The 19,789-nt window shown below is 37.3% G+C and overlaps 2 protein-coding genes across 6 annotated transcripts; both read left to right on the forward strand.

The window, feature by feature from the left end:
- The first annotated feature begins 5,638 nt into the window (after nucleotides 1–5,638).
- LOC104594973 (uncharacterized) lies at nucleotides 5,639–6,007 on the forward strand. Its single transcript, XM_010255526.1, has one exon. It carries the CDS (start codon nucleotides 5,639–5,641, stop codon nucleotides 6,005–6,007), a length of 369 nt encoding a protein of 122 aa, XP_010253828.1.
- Nucleotides 6,008–8,073: 2,066 nt separating this feature from the next.
- Nucleotides 8,074–19,757, forward strand: LOC104594577 (ubiquitin-conjugating enzyme E2 7). 5 transcript variants are annotated; one of them, XR_016082603.1, is made up of 7 exons: nucleotides 8,081–8,348; nucleotides 8,468–8,570; nucleotides 9,704–9,801; nucleotides 9,888–9,988; nucleotides 14,407–14,639; nucleotides 14,740–14,947; nucleotides 17,246–17,323. XR_016082603.1 is itself a non-coding variant. In XM_010254920.3 (6 exons), the coding sequence occupies exons 1-6, from the start codon at nucleotides 8,165–8,167 to the stop codon at nucleotides 19,416–19,418; spliced, it is 642 nt and encodes a 213-aa protein (XP_010253222.1). In that variant the 5' UTR covers nucleotides 8,074–8,164; the 3' UTR covers nucleotides 19,419–19,757. The 5 variants fall into 5 exon arrangements, 2 of the variants coding, with proteins under 2 accessions (XP_010253222.1, XP_019052824.1); XR_016082604.1 differs by having other exon boundaries at nucleotides 14,407–14,533; XM_010254920.3 differs by lacking the exons at nucleotides 14,407–14,639; nucleotides 14,740–14,947 and adding an exon at nucleotides 19,341–19,757 and having other exon boundaries at nucleotides 8,074–8,348.
- Nucleotides 19,758–19,789: the final 32 nt, after the last annotated feature.

The raw sequence follows: 19,789 nt of genomic DNA on the forward strand, positions 1-19,789 counted from the left end.
GAAAGTTTATTTGTCACTTTGTTATAAAGTGAGGAGGTTTTATGTTTTTTTTTTGGGATTATAGCCCATAATGGCAACTTTTGGGTCCTAATATCAACAAAATCAATATTTTAATATAATTTTTAAAATATGTTAACTTTTTAATAATAATATCAAAGGGCAATATTCATTGGCGCCACCGCCCATCACCACCTCTAGCAATGCCTTTGCCTACCTCCGCCGTCTTCGCCTTTTCCAAGGTCGCTGCCTCTACCCTCCTTCCGTCGAAGGGTCATAGAAACTCCTCCAGATCTCTCTCTCTCTGATCTCGAAGGAAACTCCTCTTTTTCTCTCTGAACCTATAGAGGAGGTGGAATCGAGTCCACCGGACATAGCCAAGAGACTGTGGAACATCGTACGTGTAGTGTTTTACATGCTGAGAAAAGGCATCTCAAAGCGGAAACTGATGATGGATCTTCACCTGATGATGAAACGCAGCAATATCGCATGGAAGGCGTTGGGCAACCTAAGAAAACCACGAAGGGGATAATAACTAAGAAACAATTGAGAAAACCATAAGACCATAATTCAGAGAAGGTGAAGAACAAAGGAGAAATTCTTTCTCATAAAAGATATGTACAAGAGGGGCCGAAGGCCACAATATATATACAAGTTGTGGATAGAAAATAGTAAGTAAAAGAAAAAGAAAGTAAAGGAAAAAGGAAAGTCTAGCAAGATAATATGTACCTTTCTATCTAACAAGATATTATACACCTTCCTAATTCAGAGGATATACACTTTTTTAATTGTAATTTCCTATTATACACCTTCCTAATTCGTGGGATATTACTCACTTTCCTATTACTCCCCCTCAAGTTGGAGCATGAGGGTTCGGAATGCCCAATTTGCAAAGGAGAAATTGAAATTGTCGCTTGCCAAGACCTTTAGTGAACAAATCCGCTAACCGTAAATGTGATGGAAGGTAGCGCAGTAAAATTTCGCCAGAAAGCAGCTTCTCACGTACAAAATGGCAATCTACTTCGATGTGTTTGGTCCTCTCATGGAAAACGGGATTTCTTGCAATGTGTAAAGCTGCATTGTTGTCACATAAAAGACTAGTGGCTCCTGACTGTGGTGTTAATAATTCACTTAATAGTCTCCGCAGCCAGACTACTTCACTAGTAGCCATGGCCATGGCCCTTTATTCTGCTTCTGCTGAGGAAATAGACATTGTGGGCTGTTTCTTGCTCCTCCAAAGAACATGAGAAGAACCAAGTTGGAAGTACAATCCTGTTACTGATTTTCTGGTAAAAGGGTAGCTTGCCCAATCTGCATCGCAGTATCCTCGCAATACCATGTCATTCTCACCATTTAGCAATATACCTTGCCATGGGCATCCCTTGAGATATCTCAGAATGCACACCAGGCCGTTTCAATGTTCAACTCAGGGTTGCTGGACGAACTGGCTAAGCACATTCACAACATAAGTAATGTCGGGCCTCGTGATTGTTAGATACAATAGTCGTCCCACCAATCTTCGGTACTGATTGGGATCAGAATGAAAAATCCCATTGGTGTACCCCAAATGATGATTTTGCTCAATTGGGGTGTCTACGGGTTTGCATCCAGTCAGTCTAGTTTTTTCAAAATGTCCAGAACAAACTTGCGTTGATTCAAAAACAATTCAGTAGTGGACCGAGCTACTTCTATCCCAAGGAAATATTTCAAATTTCCTAGGTCCTTTATCTTGAAACAACTGTTGAGATACGCCTTGAATTCTACACACGTTTCTAAACTATTCCCAGCTAGTATAATGTCATCAACATACACCAAGAGACCAAGAAAGATGTTTCCCTTTCTGTATATGAAGAGAGTGTTTTCCACGGTGGATTGCCTGATACCATACTCATGCAAGGATGCTGTCAGCTTTGCGAACCAGTTTCTAGAAGCCTGTTTTAGGCCGTATAGAGATTTTTGTAGCCTGCATACTGCATTTGGTTTTTCGGAGCTGAAACCTGGTGAGAGCTTCATGTAAATTTCTTCTTTGAGGTCACCATGCAGAAACACATTGTTTACATCCATTTGATGAAGTTCCCATCCCTTTGCTACTGCCACTGTTAAAAAGGCACAAACAGACACATGCTTTGTTACTGGGGTGAAAGTCTCTGTATAATCCTCTCCCCATCTTTGAGTGAAGCCCTGCACAACTAATCTTGCCTTGAAACGTTCGATGCTTCCATCCGATTTGTATTTAATTTTGTTGACCCATTTGCATCCGATCACTTTCTTCCCTGGAGGTAAACTCACAATTTCCCATGTTTTGTTTTCTTCCAAGGCCTTAACTTCTTTGTCCATTGCCTTAATCCATCGTTCATCTTTGACTACTTGTGTATAACTAGTTGGCTCATCCTGAGAATCGATGGCCGCTAAAAAAGCTTTATGAGTTGAACTAAATTTACTATAGCAAATGTAGTGTGTTAGAGAATGGGCTTTACCTGCGGCTGCCTTTCGAATTGAGTTCACGTTGGATGGTGGTACGTCGCGTCACACAAATAGTCTCTTAGATATCTTGGCCGTTTTCTTTCTCGTTGAGGTCGCTCCTGTCGCAGAACTGATTGCTCATTTTCGTTTCTTTGTGGTGTGCTCACTGCAATTTGGTCGGACGCATTCGTTCCTTAGTGTTCTTCCGAATTTGTTTCCTCATTAGTTGCGTGGACCCCTTCCTCATTTGCACCTATATGCTGGTTGCCATTAGCCCCAACAAGACTCTTATCCCTAAATGACTCATTTTCATCTTCCACAATCACGTGCTCCCCCTCACTTGGGAGTCGTTTTCCTCTGACTACGTCATTGTTGTTGAAAGGAAAGACTTCCTCATAGAAATGTACATCTCGGGATGTAAAGATATCTCCTTTCTCCAAATTATACATTTTCCATCATTTCTTTCCTTATGGGAAACCAATGAAAATACACTTCTCGGCACGTTCTCCAAACTTATCCTTTCCAATGCCTTGTCTCTTGGCTTACGCAAGGCACCCAAAAACCTTAATGTGAGAATAATTGGGTATTTTTTCAAACAACACTTCAAATGGTGTGCGACCTCCTAGCACACTGCTTGGAGTGTAGTTAATTAGATGAACTGCTGCCATAACACATTCCCCCCAAAACTTCAAAGGTAAATGGGTATTTCCCAACGCAGGAGGTTTGATGAATGATTCCTAGGCTGAGGAAAAATTTGTTGAGAGTCCCTAAGAATTCTGTTCCATTGTCACTACGAACTATCTTGATATCGACCCCAAATTGTTTCCTAACCATAGCACAAAAGGACATAAAGACCCTTTGAGTTTCTGATTTATCATGCAAAAGATATATCCACGTAGTATGTGTAAAATCATCCATGATGGTTAAGAAATAATGGGCTCCTGAGAGAGATGGAGTATAATACCGACCCCATAAGTCACAATGTACTAACTCAAATGCACGTGAAGCTTTATTGTTGCTTAAAGGAAAAGGAATTCGTGTCTATTTTGCACGATGACATATATCACAATACTCAACATAACTACCGTTACGGTCAAAACCACATACTCCAGATAAGTACGATAATTTTTTTTAGAAAGATGTCTTAGACGCTTGTGCCATAATTCCTCTGTATTCTTCTTGGCGGCCATTGCAAGAGCACTATGTATGTTTCGTAGATAATACAGACCATCCTTGAGATCACCCAGTCCAATCAGCGTCCGCCGGGTGAGGTCCTGTATTATACAAACATTCAAATAGTAAGTAATAACACAACCCATATCCTCACTTAACTTTCTTGAAGATATCAAATTACATTTAAAATCTGGAACATAAAGAACATCTTTTAATTTGATATGTCTGTTAATCATGATGTCCCCTATTTTATTCACTTTCAAAGAATCTCCATTTGGAATGATGACTCTTTCATTCCTTCCAGCCTCTCGAACATTCTTGAAGACTTTAAGATTACTAGAAATGTGGTGTGATGCACCACTATCAATAATCCAATTTGATAAGTGAACCAAGGGAAATTTCTTACCAGACAGTGCATCATGAATCATGTTTTCTAAATCACCTGTACCCAATAGAGACATTAAACGATCAAGTTGGGCTTGCGAGAGGGACGACATCTGTATGGTGTTGTTTGATGCTCCCACTTCTTCAGTGACAGCACTTGCTCGGCCTTGAATGGCATTGGCCGTAGCTCCTTTGCCTCCGCGATTTCCATTCCCTTGTCCTCAACCACGACCTGTTTTACCTCCGTTTCAATTCTTCTAGTGTTCTGGGTACCCGATGATTTCAAAGCAGCGGGATTTGTCATGTCCAGGTCTCTTGCAGTGAGTACAGACTATGGGTAAATCAGCAGAGTCTCGCCCTTCTCTTGCTTGTACCCTTGGATCTTCGCGCTGCTTTGCCTTCAATTGTAACTCTTCTCTTGATATCATGGCAAAGCAGCGAGTGAGTGAGGGCAGTGGGTCCATGCTTATAATGTTTGATCTAACAATACCATAACGATTATCAAGGCCCATTAAAAATTTATAGACCTTTTCATTCTCTCTTTCTTCCAATATATTGATCAACGTTTTGCACGTCGATCCACATACACAAGTGTTGGTTTTAGTGTACTGATCTAATTGATCTCATATTCCCTTTAGTTTAGCATGGTAATCTGTGACACTCAGTGATTCTTGCCTGAATTCATTTAATTCCCCTTTCAATTTAATTCCCCTTTAGTTTAGCATAGTAATCCATAACTCTTTAGCATCATCAAAGGAAATTATAGTATTTTGTATGCTTTTGTCGACACAATTGAAGATCCATGAAACAACCATAGCATTGCATTTACCCAAGTATTTTTGTCAATGTCATCCGCCTTGTCTTTCTCTAGAGTCCCATTAATGAAACTCAATTTGTTTTTAGATTTTAGAGCTCTTTGAAAAGCCCTTTCCCAAATATGATAGTTCTCTCAATTAAGAATGATTTGGCTTAGAAGCATACCTGGACTATCAGACGAGCTCAGATAATATATAAACGTTGGATCACTGATTGATGGAATTTTGAAAGAGGTGGATGAGCTGCTCCCAGTCATTGCTTCAGATATGAGGTTACCCAAAATACGGTTGGATTGAAGGAGTGGTTCGGCACACACCGAACCTCACTGTTACGAGTCACACGACTCCTCTTCTTCGATGGGCACACACCTTTTGAATGAATCAATGGTGAAATTCACCACAACTCTGATACCATAAGAAAACCACGAAGGGGATAATAACTAAGAAACAATCGAGAAAACCATAAGACCATAATTCAGAGAAGGAGAAGAACAAAGAAGAAATTCTTTCTCATAAAAGACATGTACAAGAGGGGCTGAAGGCCACAATATATATACAAGTTGTGGACAGAAAATAGTAAGTAAAAGAAAAAGAAAATAAAGGAAAAAGAAAAGTCTAGCAAGATAATATATACCTTCCTATCTAACAAGATATTATACACCTTCCTAATTCAGAAGATATACACTTTCTTAATTGTAATTTCCTATTATACACCTTCCTAATTCGTGGGATATTACTCACTTTCCTATTACAACCTGATGTTTCATCACCACTCCAACTCCAGTTGCAGGTCGAACTACATACAAATGTCGTTCGTCGCTCCTCGTGAGTACGAGTTTAGCTGCAGCAACAGACCAGCCTACCCCTCTTACTTCCGGTTTCACGTCAACAAGCGCAAGAACCATCATTCCTACACCTCCCATTCTCACCAGCATCATCAAGACGACGCAGCAACCATTAAAGCGGTGCAGAAGATGTTAGAGATGTTGAGCAATGACGTTATTTTGGAGCCGTCTCCGTTGGTAAATCTGCCGGGGTTCGGGAAGAGCCCCATGGTACGGCAGTTGCGGATAACGGACTCGCCATTCCCGTTAAGATCCACTGACGAGGACAGCCATGTTGAGAAGGCAGCTGAGGAGTTTATCGAAAAGTTTTACAAGGATTTAAAGCTGTAGATGCCCTCGAAGCATGCTACCAAGGAATGTGGTCCCCAAGTTCCGGTTGAGGTTTCGACAGGGAATCATTGTCAGGTTTCACCTCTGTACGTAGATTGCCGGCAATAATCCAATTCAGCTTCATTCAGCGCTAATTTTCTCTTTTTTCTTTTCTTTCCTTTTTCTTTTTCTCCTCGATGTTACTGTTGAATCAATAAATGATTTTTATGAATTCCTGGCTTCTGTCCGTTAGAAAGCTTGTATTTTGAGTGTATTGTCCGGCTATGGGGATCTAGTCATGATCTTTATGAATTCCTGGCTTTTGAGTGTATTGTCCGAGGTGGGCGAAGGCAACGGCCGTAGGGGATGGCGTTGCCAGAGGTCACCGGAGGCAATGGCGGGTGGCGGTACTGATGAATTGTTTGCAAGAATAAGAAGATGAACAGTATTTTTTTTTATTTAATATAATTTTTGAAATTAATCTATTTTAAAAATTATATTAAAAATATTATTTTTATTGATATTAGAACGCAAAAATTGTCTTTATTGATTATAGTCCCTTTTTTATTTTCTCAAAAAATGTAAAATAAAAAAAATTGTCTTAAACTTTGTTTTCGTTTTCGAACGGCAGAAACAATTTGATTTTGTTTAAGAAAAAAAATAATACATGTTTTTTTGAATCATTGAACTAGTGGTTTTTAAAACAAGAACAAATTTTATAACGTAGAAATTATATAATTTATGAGACACAATATTAAATAACAGGATAAAAACAAAATTTGGAACCGTAAACTCAAGAAATGTTTTTTTTTTTTGTTTCAGTTTTGAAAACAAAAATACATACAATCATAAACATATATATATTTTTTTTGTTTTGTTTTGAAAAAACAAATTATTTCCAAACCACCAGATATTGATTTATTTTCGAAACTGGTAACAAGAAAAGAATCAATGAAAAACTTTAATGACAAAATTGTTTCTATATAATAATTCTTATGAATTTATAAATAATGATATCTCTGTAGTTTGTGGAGACTACTATGTTTATAAGAAAGGGATGTGCGGTTGCCAAAATAGCACCAAAAAGAAAATTAAAAAAAATAAAAAAGGACAAGAAAGAAATATATTTAAGAAATCGATGTTTAGGATCATCATTTTGACCTAAAGAGTATTCTCCTTCTTAGGTAGACCAAGTTATTGGACTGGTATTCTGACCAAATAAGCAAAAAATATTGGGCGGTTCGGAGAGACAATGGCTCCAACTAAGAAAATAATATACCATACAGGTCCTTTCCTTCCACACCATTAAAGAAAAAGAAAAAGAGAGTGATTCCCCATTTCCCCTCTTTTTAAGGGAGTCAGTCAAGCCTGATGACGAATACTCTCTCTCTCATACGATTAAAGCCAGCCATCAGTTCAAGCCCCAAAATAGAAAACCGGGTGGCCCATCTTGTCAAGTAGGTAAAGAAATACGATAGATTTGAAAACAAGTAGGAATAATTGTTCCGATTCGAGTCAGATGCGTCCTCGAGGATCTCTGGGTGGCCCATCTTCTTCATCTTTTGTTGAATGAGAGGCCAATTTTGGGAAGAAGGGCATTCAAACGGTTCGGATCAGGAGAACCGAGAACCTCCAATGAATCAGGATCCATTCCACACTCTAATGCGGAATGGTCTGGGTCTGTTTGGTTATCCATACTCTACTCAACCCATTTTATATGCATTTTCAGATCACAAGAGGAAAACGTACTGTGATCTGAACGTGTGTATGTAAGGTTGCGAATTCGGGTCTACCTGTTTAAAACATCTCGTCTTCCCGCAATCAAGAACGTGTGTATGTAAGGTTGCGCCTTCCAGGGGCAAATTGGGAAGAATATAATAAAATAAGGAAAAGAAAAGTGGTGGTGGTGGTGGTAGACGTACAACACTCGGCATCAGACGCGTAGGCACAGTGGAGACCTTTGGATCAAATCCAGAATTCCAGATTCGGATCAAAGCGATTGGAATTCCTCTTCTCTCCCTCTCTCTCTCTCTCTCTCTCCCCTCACCATGTCGTCTGTTTCGTTTCGTAAATCTTGAAATTACACAAAAGCAGGCGTAAACAGAGCAAGTTGTTTTCTCTACTCTTCTCTCTCTATAAATAGAAGTGTGTCGGCTTATAAAAGCAATACGGCGGTCTATGTTCCTCCTCTTCGCTCGCACAGCATTCGATCCCCCCTCCAAAACGCTTTCAAGTCAGAGCAGTCTCTCTCTCTCTCTCTCTCTCTCTCTCTCTCGTTCTAGTTCCATATCTATCCTCTATCCTTCATCACTGATGGCTGCAGCGACTCAAGCAAGCCTTTTGCTTCACAAACAGTTGAAAGGTTTGGATCGAATTCTTACATTTATGGTTTCTATTTCTATGAAGATTCTTCAATCATTTTCTAGGGTTTTGTTTTCATCCGAGACATGCGAATATTTTTTTCCTTTTTTGTCCGTGCAGATCTTTGTAAAAATCCGGTCGATGGCTTCTCTGCCGGTTTGGTAGATGACAGTAATATATTCGAATGGAGCGTTACAATTATCGGGCCTCCTGATACCCTTTAGTAAGCAACCTTGTATCTATTAGTTTAAAGAATGAGTTACTTTTCTCCTCCTTTTGCATGCTTGATTCATTTCTCGGTTGTTTGTTTCCGGTGGTTGGTGATTACTCTTCTCTTCTTGTTTGCTTTGATTGGTGGATGAAGGGGCTTGAGATATACGGGACCTGTCCTACGCCGGTTGATTTAACCGGTTTCTTTATAATTCCAGCTGCTCTTATGCTCTGATGTAGGTTTCTCAGCTTTTAGCCTGATCTAGGGTTCATGCTCATTTCTGGATGACAAAGTTCTTAAATTTCCTACACGTGTAGGGTTACTAAAATTTCCTTCCTTTATTGAGCTTATCTTTCGTTTTTCTATGGTTCTTCGGTTTTCAGGTTTGCTTCTTTTGTATATTCAGTTTTCAAATCTTAACTAAAAGGATGTTCATATTTGATTTGCTTTAGCCTTGAAGGTGTTTGGTTTAGTTTTGTTATTTGGTGAGAATTGTTCGAGTCTTGCTATTAACGTGTGAATGAATGAATTGCATTCTCGTGTTTATGAGATACCTGGGCTTTGCTCACTAAATTTTTGTGTTTTTATTTTATTTATTTATTTATTTATTTTTTGTGGAGGGACTGTTTCTTTCCTGCTTTATGTTGCTTTTCTAGAATTTTATGCTACTCTAAAGGCACGGTACCTTTCTTACCTCTTGCTACCTTCTCCTACACACATACCTCTCTGCTTGCTTCTCATTATCTTTGAGGGAAGGGGCTACCAAGGAATTGTATTTCAAACATGACCCAAATGTTCCGAGAATTATAATCATATCGCAATTCGCAAGTAGACAAAAAATGTTGAATCAAATTGGTCTATGAATATTATCATAAACTATAAGGTTACTTGATTATTTGTTTCAAATCACATTTCTTGAGATTCATGAATTGAACCTTAAAATTCAAAGTTCAAACAATAATTAACATGTTTTAGAGAAGGATTTTATGGTGAAATTGTATAGGAACCCTTGGGGTTCAGTTTATGGCATAATCACAATATATTGATAACTGGCTGTGACGTTTTGCAATTAGTGGACATGCAATTATGTGCTGTTTTTATTCAGCAATGATATTTTTGAAAATTTACACATCATCTTATTGCAGTGATGGAGGTTATTTCAATGCCATTATGAGTTTTCCATCTAATTACCCGAACAGTCCTCCAACAGTGAGGTTTGTTTCTGAGATGTGGCATCCAAATGGTTAGTTTTTATCTTTTAGGTGGACTTCTGCTCATTTACATTAATTCTACTTAAAAAGTGATTTTTTTTCCCTTTGTGAACCATAGTTTATCCTGATGGGCGTGTTTGTATTTCAATCCTTCATGCTCCTGGGGAAGACCCCAATGGATATGAGCTTGCCAGTGAACGTTGGTCACCTGTCCACACGGTATGGATTTATCATGTAAACCTAATGCATTTATCAGCTTTTGTTTTGGTAAATAGCTATATTTCCTGATGTCACTAAGATGTGCATATGGACTTGGAAAAAGTGCATCGTTTTCTTCTATTTCCTCGTTGATTTACTTAACCTGGTACCATAAATGATATTCCCCCTGCACCATCTGTCCAACCCATCCACCAATAGATATTTTTGATCAACAAGACTGATTTAATGCAAGCTCAGACAGTGAGGTCCCTTGGGTCCTAAGGCACCAAATAAAAGAAGCAAAATCCTTGGAACCTATCTGAATTGCTTCTTCAGATGGTGAACATGGTGACAAGAAGAGAAAAACTAATGACCGGAATTACGAGATTCAGAATTATACAATAAAAAGAGAAAGAGAAGATCACACTAGTACGATAGTACCTGAATTTAACTTAAAAACAAACCATTATTCAAGTACAATGGCTCTTTTCATAGACTAATCATAAGGGCATGGATCTACCTTCAAGTCATTGCCTAGGTGACTAGACACCTGCCTATACAACAAAAACCACAAGGCAGGTGCTTTTTTAATACCATTACCATAGCTGCATCTTATTAGTATGTATAAATGCATCCTATTAGATGCTATACATGTATATATGTACCAGTTATGCTTTGTTATAAAGTTTTACTATTGAAATTTCAAAGATCCATAGGTTTTGAGAATAGAAGAAAGAAATAAGGGAAAGATAAAAAAGGCTTCTATTTTTCTTTGATTTTTTTTTTGATAAATGATAGGTTTTATTAAAAAAGAAGGAGTACATCAAGATTTAGAAGACAAACTATCCAATAGGGATGCATGGTGTGACCCCATACAAAGGCCCAAATTACAACTGAGCCAAGAACAGTTCAGACTTAAACACCCCCATCTTCGCAAAATGATCAGCCATTCCATTTGCAGACCGCCTTTCCCATTTCACAAGAACTGTCATGTCTCTAACTAGCCATTTGAACTTTTTCATAGATTCATTGTACTTCCAACTCACTTTTTCTGGTTCCTTCAGCCACCCTATTATCAATTTAGAGTCACATTCAATGAGCAGTCTATTATCAAAATTTATCTGTCTCGCAATCTGTACTCCTTGCAAGACTGCTTGGAATTCTGCAAAAACTGAGTCCCCTATTCCAACTGGGCCTGAGAATACAGCAACAATTTGTCCTTCATTATTCCTAAAAACCCCTCCTACACCAGCTGGACCTGGGTTCCTTAGGCTGCTGCCATCAAAGTTCAACTTAATAAAGCCTTCATCAGGAGGTTCCCAAGCTACCACTGGTCTGTTCCTTGCAGTAGAACTTCTAGCAACAGCTCCCCATTTTCTCCACAAGTCATCAACAGAGAAATCTGAGAACAAATTTGGGGCTTTAACCCAATGTATAGCTCTATTAAAAATACACTCCCAAACTGCCTCAATACTCCTTTCTCTGTCACTGAAGACTACCATTTCTCTCCTCCCACACCGTCCATATCACAGCCAGCTCTAATGCATCTCCACATGACTTTACCTCTCTTCTTTGGCCAACTGAATGTCGTGGAGTCAAAGAGGTTTCCAATCTGCAGAGGCACAACCCACCTATGACCAAAAAGATCAAAAACCTTTTCCCAGAGGCCTACAACAAAAGGGCTAGAAATTAGGAGGTGGTAAAAGCTTCCACCACAGTCTTTGCAAAGGATACACCAGTTTGGGGAAAGGCACAAGATAGGTCTTCTTTTTTGCAAGGTGTCTAACGTGTTTATTTTTCGAAGAAAGACTTCCCAACAGAAAGCCCCAACCATGGGAGGGAGAGGTTTGGACCAGAATTCTTTTAACAGAGAAGGGGAATGAAATGGGGCCTGAACAAGCAAGAGAAGAAAAGCACAGGAAAACAAACCCCTAGGGTGTTGAGTCCAAATACGACCATCAGGTTTAGAAAAATCCAGAAAAACAGAATCAAAGACTTGCAAGAGCAAAGTTGCCAGTTCAAGCTCTGTAAGTCCCAGGTCCCAACTTATCCCGGACAACTGAGAATAGGACACAAACCGATGTACAGGTTTCTTTTTAAGCATTCTATTTTTCTTTGATTTTTCTAGTCCCACTTTGATGTTAAAACAGCAGATCCACTTACTATCTTAAATTTTTATTATGTAAAATCATGTCATTCTTTAATTGCTAAGTTGATGTAAAATTGTTCTATTAAATATAATTATATTAACTTTCTTTCTGAAAGTATTGAAAGTAACATATTTAAAATACTATTATTTTTTTACATATTGTGATTTGCTATGTTTCAAGAAGAAACTTAATGTTCTTAATAAAGACAATTGCTATTTTTCAATTAATATACATGCTGATTGTTATGTAAAACTAAGGAACTGACATAAAATTTAATTTGTTATTTATAAAATTCCTGTCACCCAGGCAACACCTATGTACTCCACTATTGCCTACAATCACCTAGACACTTCAACAACTACATAACACTAATTTCAATTGGGAGGCCGATAGGCAAATGAATAGGCAACCCACAAGGACACTCATAGGGATTCTCAACTTATAAAATAACTCTACCAACACTGCACTTATCCCACTGCAAAGAAACCAAAAGGAAAAAAATTTGAAGAATTTAGTCTTTTTGGACTTGCAAAGTGACCATAGTTCTCTCAAGGCATGTTGGATTTGCAAGATTTTAGTCTTTTTGGATAGATAACTTATTTACTTGTCTAATGACACCAAAATCAAGCAAAATAGACAAGTTTATACCCAGGAAAATATGACTAAGAGAAATTTACTTAACTGCATTTTCAATTTTTCAATATTTCAAATATTCTCTAATGACTATAAACTAAATTGACCCCTTAAAATGACTAATCCTGTTTAGAAGGCACTAATAAACTAAAGAATAAATATGAAGACTCAAAAAAAGTACTAAAATTCGAATGACTCAATAATTACAAAATTTCCATCAGTTCAAGAATAAGAAGAATCTTGATTTCTTCTTCATGGTTTTTTCAATGCTTCTGTCCCTGCATCATAGCATCAGTTCATCTGGAAGCTAGTGAGTTTGCAGATATACTGGGCTGTGAAGGGGTTAATAGGTAACTAATAACCATTATTCTAAGGACCATTTTCCACGAGTTAAGGGTTCTCTGTTTTCTGTTATCTCTGTGATCTGTATGTATGGATCTAGTCATACATGAGACTGTTTCAGTGGCGCTCCAAAAGTCATCATTCCTAGGTATCACATTCATTCTGCACTTCTGTTTTGAATTTATATACCCGTTTTGGTAGAAACTCCCATAACATTTTGCCTCGTATTGAAAACTTGGCTTTCTAGCTATAGAGGATGGATTTTATGGATATAGTTTATTCAGTAGAAGATATTTAGAAGATATTTTTCTCCTTGAGCCAGGGTTATAGAGATAATGTTATGGAACTCAGATTGTCTATTGAAAATCACTAGGATTAGAAGGAAATTGATATGGTTGGGTCGACCTATCAGAACATCATAATAAAAAAGAAAAAGGAATAAATATGAAAAATACCCTACAATAAATTCCAATAAGACTATATAGACAATCTTTTATTTCCAGCTCACTTTCTATAGTTGGGGAAAATCTATGATGCCAGAAAAACATGCTACCAGAAGAGTTTTGACCAATCAAAACCAATGATTTAAAAGGTGTGCTTGAGGCGCTTGAGGCAAGTCCAAACAAATCCATGTTAGGGTCTTAAATTCTTAATCCTTGCACAAAAATAAATGATTTTATAATGTTAATTGTCTTTTAAGAAGATATTTTACTAAGATGAATGAATGAACAACACTAGTAAATAGGGGGTTCTCATAGTGTAAGGATTAAGAATTTAAGACCCTAATATGGATTTATTTGGGCTTGCTTCGTGGCGCTTGGTACAAAGGCGGCTTGTAGAATCAAGAATGCAAGATGTTTTACATCAAGGAAAGAAAAAAGAAATTGTGGGCTTTACATGCTTGAAAATGTTTTATATGTTTGATTTTATTTTTATATTTTCATTTGAATATGCTTTACATGTTATGTTTATGTATTTTAATTTTTGATATTTTTTTAAATATTTATTTTGAAATTAAAGTTTATATTTTTATTTATAGGGTAAATTACAAAGACCCCCCTTGTACTATGGGGTCAGTGACAAAGTCCCCCCTGTACTTTTTTTTTTTGCAACAAAACCCCCCTGAACTTTAGCTGTTAGACAAAGACCCCCTTGGCCGTTAAATGGAAAATGTTAAATTACCAAAATACTCCACTAAACTTTTTCTGTTTTCTTTTTCTTACCCTTTTTCTCTTAAAACCTATTTAACCTAGAATGGTTATCTGGTCCTCCAGAGTGATTTTGTTTGTTTTGATTGCTGGTCTTCCTCTGTAGCCTGAGCACTCTACAAAGTTCCGGAAACAGTGACTTCCGTATCTCGGCATAAAACAGAAGAGTACCTACCAAAGAAACAGACAAGTTATTGGGGCCTAGATCCACTGTCATCCGTGTCGCCAAACATGTATGCTTCCTAAAGATGATGATCACCTAGAATATATACTTGATGATTTGAGCAAGTCTTGAAATTCTTACAAAATACAGTCTGAGTCTTCTATGTGTAAAAAAAGGTAGTCAATATGCTTTCTAATAAGCAAAAGAAATGCAAATACACACCACTCCTCCTGCCAATTAAAAAATAAAACTAACGAAATTAAGTTTCTTCATCAGAACTGGAATTATCCTTCCGTCTTGATGTTGAAGGCCGCTTAGGTGGTGGTTCTGGTGGAGCAGGCGGTTGACCGGAATCAGAAGAAGATTGCACATTTGCCAGCCTCCTTATTTGATGGTGTCTTTGTTGGCATTTTTGGTGATTCTTTCACCTCTTTATACACCTTCTCCAATATAATCAGGAAATCCTGGACAATCACAAACAAGCGTAAGCCTTCATCCTTGCCCGCATGCCCATGAAAGTAATTAGTAGTGCTTTTCACCAATGTCTTAATCCTTTTTTCTTCCTCCAGCAAGTGTGTGATGTCCTTCTCTGTGTGCTCTACAAAACTCTTGAGTGTGCGGTGAAATCCATTGTCCTCTTCTGAACTCTTCATTTGTGTTCAAGAACTCCTTGGTCTTGATCAGCATATGTCCGAGTTTGGTCACTGTTCCTGTTATATTATCTGCATCCAATACTACTGCCTTCTTGACATTCTCAAGCTCACTACACACACCCGAAGCAACCTGAAGACCAAGGCTACGACAATGGTCTTCTGTTTCTTGGGGAGTATTCTCCTCCAATAGTAGATCTTCTGTTTTCATGCTAGAGATGCTTGGGTTCTCTCTGGCCATACGGACACCCAGACCCAGTCATGGCCCACCACCAATCCAGCCATATCAGGGCCTCTCAGTTCACTCCCAAAGAACACCAGATGGGTCGTACAGGTTTCTGACGGAATGGGATTGCCGAAGACTGTTATGTTCTCTGGGAGTGAACTGAGAGGCCCGGAATGGCACAGCTCTTGCCACTATTGGCTGGCGATGGTCGGGTTTGGGGCAGTGTGAGAGTGCTTGAGGTTAGTTTTGAGGTTCAATCGAGAAGACAATGAATATTATAAAAAGGGTAGTTTGGACATTTAAAAAACTTTAAACAGTCGGATGAAATTTTTTTCAAAATTAACTGACAGTAAGGGGCCTTTGTCTAACGGCTAAAGTTCAGGAGGGTCTTTGTCGCAAAAAATTTTAGGGGGGACTTTGTCACTGACCCCATACTACAAGGGGGGTCTTTGTAAATTGCCCTTATTATATTATAAATAATATTTTGAATTTTTGGCATTTTTTAAAATTTTATCTTTTTTTTTTATTTTTTTGCCATTTTTTGTATTTTGTGCCTTGCTTCAAAAAGGGGTGTGCCTCACCTTGCGCCTTGCACCTTGCGCGCAAATTGCTCCTTGTGCTTTTAAAACACCGATCAAAACCCACCCATGAATTCTGATAAATTCCACCTGTTTGGTTAGCACATTTATGATACCGGTTGATTGGTCACAAAATTTTTAGACATCATGTCTTTCTGGTATATTAGTTGAACCCCTATAGTCTATTAGTTTGACCAACAAACTTTATAGGCATACTATTATGATGCCATTGATGATTTTCCTTCTTCCCTTGATTTCTTTTTAGTGAAATGTGGGATTTGTTGTAAGTTTTCTAAGCATCTTGCAAATATCGGAAGTCAAATTCAAAATGAACTTATAGATTTAACAATATTAGGTAAATTAAGTATTATCTCTCAAGTTATTTTATGAGTTATACTTTCCTCGTGGATTTAATTATGACAAGGGATTTATGTGTTTCCTTTTTTTCCTTTCCTTGTTGACATTTATGTTTTTTGATAATTTAACCAACAAGTGAACTTGCAATTTAACTATGTTTATTAGGAAAAATGGTGCTGCTTTAACATGGATATGAGAAATTGGGAATCAGAATCTGACACTTGTCTGGTCTGGGAATTTTACTTGGAAAGACAAAAAAGCATGGACCCGGTAACATGTATCAAAATGTATTTACCATTTAGACTAGGGATTGACTATGATACCGGAAAACTTATAACCAATCAAACTGTCATCATAGAAGAGGTAACTAATCAGATGGTATTCATCGAAATTTACAGGGGGGTTTTTGATTCTTCAAAGCTCTCCCGATATCATACCTCATTGGCATCATCATGTATTTTGAATTGATGTTATACCTTAGAAGTCCTGTTAGTTTATCATTGGTACATAGTAGAATTCTATAGAAAAAAGTGCATAAGTAAAAGTAGATGTTCATTATGTTATTGCAGCGAAAAAATGTTAATTACATAAAATAATTTACAGAAAGAAGATATTGTTACATAGGAGTCTCCTTCAAGATATTGGAAAGTCCTTGTAGCACTTGTTAATTCAGCTAACAACGTATTAACTGCCTTGTTAAGAAAGAAATAGGGAATTTTAACAACTATAGTCAATATTCTTATTGCGGTGCAGGTTGTACGCATTTTACTTATCTCACATAGAGCTCCTTTGCCTCATTGTTACATTTTCTTTAATCATAATAAATTATTTGATCATATATTTAGCCTGGTCATGTTATAATTTTTATCTGGGAAATGAATTAGAGGTGTTTGTTTACAATGATGATCCATAATTGCACCATTTTTAGTGTTACTATTACATGAAATGAATTTATTTATTTGATGGTGCAGGTTGAAAGCATAGTCTTGAGTATCATTTCCATGTTGTCAAGCCCGAATGATGAATCTCCTGCAAATATTGAAGCAGCAGTAAGTGAAATGTTATAATTCATCTTTATCACTAGTGTTTTCAAGTTGTTGCTGGCCTCTCCATGGTTAGACCATTCAATTCATTGCTTGGAAAGAAGGGTGGTTCGGATCACCCACAAATTTGTTTAGGGGGTGTGACGAAAGGTATGGTGTGTTCTTGGCTACTAGGCTTCACTGTTGTGTTTGAAATGGTAGGCTTTGGAACTCACCACATGTACAGTGGTGGTGCGGTGTGTTTCAAAGCATCGGGATTTGAAATATAAATGTTGCCAAAGTATACGAAATCAATGTTCATTGATTGTCCAAGGCGTGGTGTGTTTTGGAACACTAGATTTTGTTATGTTCCAAAATCCACACTATTTTGCATTCCAAAACCAATCACAGCCCGTTTCAGAACATGCTATGGGCTTTAAAGAAAGCTTTTTTGCATGGTGTGTTCTAGAATCGAATGGAATGTGCTTCTATCATAGTATTGAACACCCCCTAAACTGCAAACCTGTGTACTTGGTCTAAGAATCATCAACGCATACTATTGAACTGTTACATGGTTCAACAGGTCATGGTTCGGTTGTATATTTTGTTTTTTATTAATTTGAATTTTGAAATTCAGAGAGAGAGAGAGAGAGAGATTGTTTAACTGACTTGATCACCTTCTTGCAATGGGCCATTCGTCTCCATCTTTGGGTCAAAACTGTCACCTTGAAGGAGAAATGGTTTGCCTTTTGCGTCAGCTTTTAAATGGTGTTTGTAACTGTTCATTTGTTACCTTTCTGTACTATATAGCCTTATTTAGTGACCTATTATTTTAAAGTAAAATAATTCAGATGGAAAGATAAATCTATAAGCTATTCTTTCCTGATTGTAGCGTGATAGAATATTTAGAAAATGACAATGATGTGGAAGTGCAATATGTAATTGAACTTTAGGCTCTGTTTGGAAGGAGTACACATACAAACATGTAGAGCACAAAACCTTGTATTTTGTATATTTTTGTATTTGTACTCTTTCCAAACTTTAGGCTCAAGTTTGGTAAGAGTATGAATACAAATATGTACAGTGCAAATATATACAAAATAATACAAAATACAAGATTTTGCACCCGTACTTCTTCCAAACTGAGCCTTCAGGCTTTGTTTTGTTGCAGTGCAATTTTATTTGTAATAGTACAAATGCATGGAAGGGCAAATTAAAAGAATGCAAATTCTGATTTAATTTTGTTTTGAGTTTTGCTTTATTCTGCTTCAGATCTTATTTACTTCATTTGTACTGCAAACAAACAACATAAGGTAAATTTTGAAATAAAATTAAATCATAGATTGCACCAAAATCATATGCGCTACCATGATTTCGCACCAGTGCAACCAAACACAGCCTTAGGGTCAGTTTGGAAGGAGCACAAATATAAATATGCAGAGCATAAAATCTTGTATTTTGTATTATTTGGTATGTATTTGCAATGTATGCATTTGTATTTGTACCTTCGGTTCAATTTGGAAGGAGTACAAATACAAATATGTAGAGTGCAAAACTTGATATTTTGTATTATTTTTCATATATTTGCACTGTACATATTTATATTTGTACTCTTTCCAAATATAGAGTGCAAAACATATTTATATTTATATAGAGTGCAAAACCTTCTAGTTTGGAACTTGAAAGGAGTACAAAGATAAATATGTACAGTACAATTGTATTTTTAAAGCACAGTTTGGAAGGAGTGCAAATACAAATATGTTTGAGTGCAAAAAATTGTATTGTGTTATTTTGTATATATGTGCAATGCATATATTTGTATTTGTATTCTTTCCAAACTGAGCCTAGGTTATTCGGTGTTGAAAGTAAATTTAAAATTCAAGTTAGATCAGGTGCAACGTCCGTAGTGTGAAATTGTGCACATTTCAGTGTTTACTAGCATTCCCCCCAGATATAATGATTAATTTTGCTGTTAACATTAAAACATCATTGGTCTCTCAGTTTTCAGGTCCTAATATTGTTGGTTTCTCTGTCCAAATTGCAGAAAGAGTGGAGAGAGAGGAGGGATGAATTCAAGAAGAAAGTAAGCCGTATTGTGAGACGGTCTCAAGAAATGTTGTGATATGTCTCCAACAGTTCCATGCCAGTTATTTACTTGTCTATGCCTGGTAATCGTTATTTTATTGAGTCGGAGAAGTGGTTGATAATCTGGTAATTATGTCCGGTTCATGTAGAATTTCCATTGAAGTTCTTCCAGCCGTCTTTCTCCTTCCCGGCATCTTTCTGTTCAAGTAACTTGTTATTGGCACATGTAACTTGAACTTGTATTTTGAACGGGTTTGGTCAAGTGCTGAATGACTGGCTATCCCCATGAGTTTGTAGTTTGGTTTCCGGAAGGTAGTACTCGTCCTTCCTTTCCCCATAGGCCATAGCGGAAATAAGTTTGATACTGAATTTACCTTTTTTGCATGTCGTCGATGATAGATTTCTTTA

This window comes from Nelumbo nucifera, chromosome 2 (assembly GCF_055504915.1).
Source record: "Nelumbo nucifera cultivar China Antique chromosome 2, China Antique-T2T, whole genome shotgun sequence".
NCBI lineage: Eukaryota > Viridiplantae > Streptophyta > Magnoliopsida > Proteales > Nelumbonaceae > Nelumbo > Nelumbo nucifera.